The sequence below is a fragment of the Bufo gargarizans genome, chromosome 11 (assembly GCF_014858855.1).
Source record: "Bufo gargarizans isolate SCDJY-AF-19 chromosome 11, ASM1485885v1, whole genome shotgun sequence".
Classification (NCBI taxonomy): domain Eukaryota; kingdom Metazoa; phylum Chordata; class Amphibia; order Anura; family Bufonidae; genus Bufo; species Bufo gargarizans.
This window is the reverse complement of record NC_058090.1, coordinates 89,049,325-89,055,324: the sequence shown is the minus strand read 5'-3', so window position 1 is coordinate 89,055,324 and position 6,000 is coordinate 89,049,325. Positions and strand designations below refer to the sequence as shown.

At 45.8% G+C, this 6,000-nt stretch overlaps 1 protein-coding gene across 1 annotated transcript in view; it reads left to right on the top strand.

The window, feature by feature from the left end:
- Positions 1 to 1,455: 1,455 nt before the first annotated feature.
- The window catches only part of LOC122922197, a 46,184-nt gene continuing 41,639 nt past the window's right edge, over positions 1,456 to 6,000 (top strand). The window contains exons 1-2 of the mRNA XM_044272720.1: positions 1,456 to 1,568; positions 3,114 to 3,185. Of these exons, the coding sequence (XP_044128655.1) occupies positions 3,137 to 3,185 (49 nt within the window). The 5' untranslated portion in view covers positions 1,456 to 1,568; positions 3,114 to 3,136. The remainder of the gene's footprint in view (positions 1,569 to 3,113; positions 3,186 to 6,000) is intronic.

Genomic DNA, 6,000 nt, shown 5'->3' with positions numbered 1-6,000 from the left:
AAAAAACTTTATTTATTTTTTTACTTTTTTATAGTTCCCCATAGGGAACTATAACAAGCAATCATTAGATTGCTATTCCCATAGATGCCAATGCATTAGCAGTGGAGTCTATGAGAAATGTACTAGTTTCCTATGGAGGCCTGCTACAGACAGGAAACACTGAGCAGCGGCCTCCTTCCGTTCTCTATGACGGGGGACTGCCGCACACAAGCTCCTCTAATCGCCACACGGGGGCGCCGGAGCATTCACCACGGCATCTGATGTGTTAAGTGTCCGCGACCACCATTATCGCCGGTCTCGGACATGAGCCGCGGGTGTCTGTTGTAGGAAATAGCGTGAGCGGGCACCATCTTAAAGCCCCGGCCAGCGCCATACTAGTACGGCACTGGTTTGGAAGGGGTTAAATGGTGTCATTAGAAAGTAGAACTTTTCCCACAAAAAAAATAAACAAGCCTCATGTGAACAGAAAAGTAAAAAAGTTACGGCCAGTGACATAACTACAGCTGACAGGGCCCCACAGTAAATTTTTGAACGGTGGCCCCGCAGCAATTATTTTCACAACCCCCATTCCTATGGCTTGTCAAGATCGGTGTCTCAGACCAGGCCCGGCAGCCGCTCCGTCCGTTTCCTACACGTATATAAAAACAAAAACGGAAAATCGCCTGGCAATGAAGCGGTTAAGCAGCAGGCCGGTGGAGACCGCGGGGACTTATTGCAGGTTATGTATTTCACATCCCTATAAGCTCCATAAAACCCCTATCGGCAGCCACATTCTAGCCAATGACATATTTGACTTCAGAGGCTCACGTGACGATACCAAAAATCCAATTGTCACCATGGTATTCACCAGTGCCACCTATATGTTACCTAGCAACAAGGGAAGACAACCTACCTGCTCCACCCAATGTTCTAACACAGTCACAGGTTAACCCTGCCTGAGGTAAAGTCAATGGAATGGAGCCATAATGCAGTAGGCTAGCTCCCTGACAGGACTGACTGCGCATGCCCTCACAGAGCTCAGGAGGACTCGATGCCTTCTGTGTGACCACCCACTTTCCCAGCTGGACCCTAATGGACGAACTGAAAGAAGCACAGACCAGCTCAACGCCAGCGGCGATAGCCAAACGCCAATTCTCCCGCTCACAATCTCGTTCAGCCAATCAAGGGAGGCCTTTTAGCTGGGCTGCTCTTTGATTGGTGGATGGTAGAGCGGGGCGCTAACTCTCCTCCTCGCCGCCCTAGTAACGCAGACATCTGGTTTAGCCAATCACGGGAGGCCCTTTAGCTGGGCTGATCTTTGATTGGTGGATGGTAAAGCTCGGCACTAGCTCCCCTTGTAACGTATACATCCCGGTCAACCAATTACGAGAGGCTAGTTTAGCTGCGCTGCTCCGTGATTGGCTGATGGTGCGGCACTATCCTTCTCACCGCCCCTAGTAACGCAGACAGCTTGTTACGGGATGCTGAACTGTGCTCTGTGATTGGCTGGTGGTAGAGCACGTGATTGCTAACGCCAGACTCTTCTTCCGCAGGAAAACACCTATGACGTTATACTTTCATTCATAGAGGTAACTTCTTTATGCTGGGCTGCCTGGGAGGTTGGCGTTAACATTTTCACTGCCCTGCGGCGGCCTCTACATAACTTAGGCGCAGCTACCTCAGGCCTAAATCTACGCCAATCCTCTCGCTGTGGTAGAATTAGATCAATTTCTACGCCTAAGTCTCATGCACACGACCGTATGTATCTTGCGGTCTGCAAAAAACTGGATCCGCAAAAAATACGTTTGACGTCCGTATGCATTCCGTATTTTGCGGAACGGAACAGCTATCTCCTAATAGAACAGCCCTATCCTTGTCCGTAGGAATGGACGTGTGGAAACAGAATGCACACAGAGTAACTTCCGTGGTTTTTTTGCGGACCCATTGTAATGAATGGTTCCGCATATGGTCTGCAAAAAAACACGGAAAGAAAACACGTTCGTGTGCATGAGCCCCTAAAACAGGCATAGAAAATGATAAATGAGACCGGCCGGCCCCCTCCCCCCCCCCCTTTTTTACCCCGACGTGGCGTGTAAGGGGGAGAAGTCGCGTATTTGGCTGCAAATCCCTTTTTCGGACCCTCAGCAGTGTACAATATTTTTTCAGGTCTATATTCACATTACTCGCAGTAAGGGTCCATTCAGACATCCGTAGGTGTTTTGCGGTCTGCAAAAAATGGACACCGGCAATGTGCGTTCCGCATTTCGCGGACCGCACATCGCCCTCACTATAATAGAAAATGCCTTTTCTTGTCCGCAGTTGCGGACAACAATAGGACATGTTCTATTTTTTTCGGGAACGGAAGTGCGGATGCGAACAGCACATTGTGAATGGGTCCGCACCCGTTCCCGCAAAATTGCGGAACAGACTCGGACCCAAGTTGCGGACGTGTGAATGGACCCTAACATTGCGGTTTCTTTCTCCATCAGACTGAGTGTGGGGAATGGGTTATTTATTTTATTCTCCAAAATATTTCTCCGGCTCGTACTTTACTTTCACTCTCGCGTTTGGTGCGGGTCCGTCATGGATCCGCACCGATAATACAACCGCTCGGAACGGATCCGTTTTGAACACCATTGAAAGCCAATGGGGAAAGGATCCGTTTTCTATTATGTCAGTGAAAAAAACGCGCGCCCCATTAACTTACATTGTGTTTCAGGACGGATCCGTTTGCCTCTGCATCGTCAGGCGGACACCAAAACGCTGCGAGCTGCCTCCAGAGCGGAACGGAGCCAAACTGATGCCTTCTGAGCGGATCCTTTTCCATTCAGAATGCATTAGGGCTGAACTGATCCGTTTTGGATCGCGTGCGAGATCTCGCAAACGGAAAGCCAGTGTGAAAGTAGCCTTATGCTCCCAACCCCCATCATGGCGCCTCGGCAATATGTCTCGAAGCGACATCCTGTGTGAACTAGGACTAACATGGCGGCAGATAGCGGGTCCTTGTGGAGTCTCTCCGAGCCCGTCTCGCTGCTGTCACGCGGCGGGCACTCTGGATATCCGCAGGTGGTCAGGATGTCGGGACTCGGCATGTGAAGGGATCTAACCTGGCCTTATTTTGGGGTCTTTTTCAGTCCGAGATAACGTTGGAGCAGATATGGAAGTCCTCTTCTGCTGGTTCCTAATAGGTCTCCATCTCGGAAGCAGTGAGTAACACTTTTTTAATACTGTACGTTGTTTATACGGAAATTGTGTTCATCCAATGTCTAATAATCCAGAAAATCAAATATTTGGGAACTTGTTTTCTGCGTCTTGGGTTAAGTTGCTGAAAGGTTCTTTAACCACTTCAGCCCCGCTAGCTTAAACCCCCTTCATGACCAGAGCACTTTTTACACTTCTGCACTACACTACTTTCACCGTTTATCGCTCGGTCCTACAACTTACCACCCAAATGAATTTTACCTCCTTTTCTTCTCACTAATAGAGCTTTCATTTGGTTGTATTTCATTGCTGCTGACATTTTTACTTTTTTTTATATTAATCGAAAATGACCGAAATTTTTGCAAAAAAAATGAAATTTTTCACTTTCTGTTGTAAAATTTTTCAAATAAAACTACATTTCTATATAAATTTTTCTCAAAATTTATTGTTCTACATGTCTTTGATAAAAAAAAATGCAATAAGTGTATATTTATTGGTTTGGGTAAAAGTTATAGCGTTTACAAACTATGGTGCAAAAAAAATAAATTTACGCACTTTGACTTTCTGAGCACCTGTCATGTTTCCTGAGGTTCTACAATGCCCAGACAGTAGAAACACCCCACAAATGACCCCATTTCGGAAAGTAGACACCCTAAGGTTTTCGCTGATGGGCATAGTGAGTTCATGGAAGTTTTTATTTTTTGTCACAAGTTAGCGGAAATTGAATTTTTTATTTTTTTTATTTATTTTTTCTTACAAAGTCTCATATTCCACTAACTTGTGACAAAAAAAAATAAAATTTACATGAACTCGCCATGCCCCTTACGAAATACCTTGGGGTGTCTTCTTTCTAAAATGGGGTCACTTGTGTATTTACACTGCCCTGGCATTTTAGGGGACCTAAAGTATGAGAAGTAGTTTGGAATCCAAATGCGTAAAAAATGCCCTGTGAAACCCTAAAGGTGCTCATTGGAATTTGGGCCTCTTTGCCCACCTAGGCTGCAAAAAAGTGTCACATGTGGTATCGCCGTACTCAGGAGAAGTAGGGCAATGTGTTTTGGGGTGTCTTTTTACATATACCCATGCTGGGTGAGAGAAATATCTTTGTAAAAGACAACTTTTCCCATTTTTTTTTATACAAAGTTGTCATTTTACAGAGATATTTCTCTCACCCAGCATGGGTATATGTAAAAATACACCCCAAAACACATTGCCCAACTTCTCCTGAGTACGGCGATACCAGATGTGTGACACTTTTTTGCAGCCTAGGTGGGCAAAGGGGCCCAAATTCCAATGAGTACCTTTAGGATTTCACCGGTCATTTTTTACAGATTTTGATTTCAAACTGCTTCTCACGCATTTGGGCCCCTAAAATGCCAGGGCAGTATAACTACGCCACAAGTGACCCCATTTTGGAAAGAAGACACCCCAAGGTATTCAATGAGGGGCCTGACGAGTTCATAGAAGGTTTTTTTTTTTTTTTTTTCTTGGCACAAGTTAGCGGAAATTGATTTTTTTTGGGGGGGTTTTCTCACAAAGTCTCCCTTTCCGCTAACTTGTGACAAAAAGTTCAATCTTTCATGGACTCAATATGCCCCTCAGCGAATACCTTGGGGTGTCTTCTTTCCAAAATGGGGTCATTTGTGGGGTGTTTGTACTGCCCTGGCATTTGAGGGTCTCCACAATCATTACATGTATGGCCAGCATTAGGAGTTTCTGCTATTCTCCTTATATTGAGCATACAGGTAATGAGATTTATTTTTTCCGTTTAGCCTCTGGGCTGAAAGAAAAAATGAACGGCACAGATTTCTTCTTTCGCATCGATCAATGTGGATGAAAAAATCTCTGCCCAAAAATGGGCAAAAAAAAATAAAGAGGGGAAAGGCGTCTGCCAGGACATAGGAGCCTGTCTTACAAATGGGAGGCTAGCGAAGTACAGGAAGCCGCTGCGATTGATACAAAATATCAAAACTGAATTTTTTATCGCCGCAGCACTTGTGTAGTGATTGTGCAGTGATAAAAATTTTGTCACTGCGGCGGGGTGGGCGTGGGTGAACGCACGTGTGGGCGACCGATCGGGCAAACACTGCGTTTTGGGTGGAGGGCGAGCTAAGGTGACACTAATAAAGTTATAAATCTGACTGTGATCAGTTCTGATCACTTACAGATACTATAAAAGTACCAATGCTGAATAGCGATGCGCTGTGATACGCTAATCAGTGACTGCGGTGGGCTGGGCGCTAACTGATCCCTAAACTACCTACCAAAGGGGCCTAAACTAACCTAAACCTAACAGTCAATACTGGTAAAAAAAAAAGTGACAGTTTACACTGATCACTTTTTTTCCCTTTCACTAGTGATTGACAGGGGTGATCAAGGGGTTAATTGGGGTGATGGGGGGGGGGGGGTGATCTGGGGCTAAATATGTAGTGCTTGGTGTCCTTACTGTGATCTGTGCTCTCTGCTGGGACCAACCGACGAAAAGGACCCAGCAGAGAGCACAGAAGCCATTTAACACATTATATTTATAAATATAATGTGTTATATGGCTGGTAGTTCGTTATTTTAAAAGTCACCAACCTGCCAGCGCTGATCATTGGCTGGCAGGCTGGTGACCAGCTCCTTCTGCGACTTTTGCCGACCCGCACTGCGCATGTGCGGGCCGGATATGCGCGTCCCTGCGTTAGGCGGTCGGGAGGTTAAAGGGCTTCTGTCACCCCCCAAAACTCATTTTTAATTTTTGGGCATATTAAAATCCTTATTGGACGACTATTCCCTATATAGGGCTCTTACCTTGTTCTGTTGGTTGGTTTCACAAAA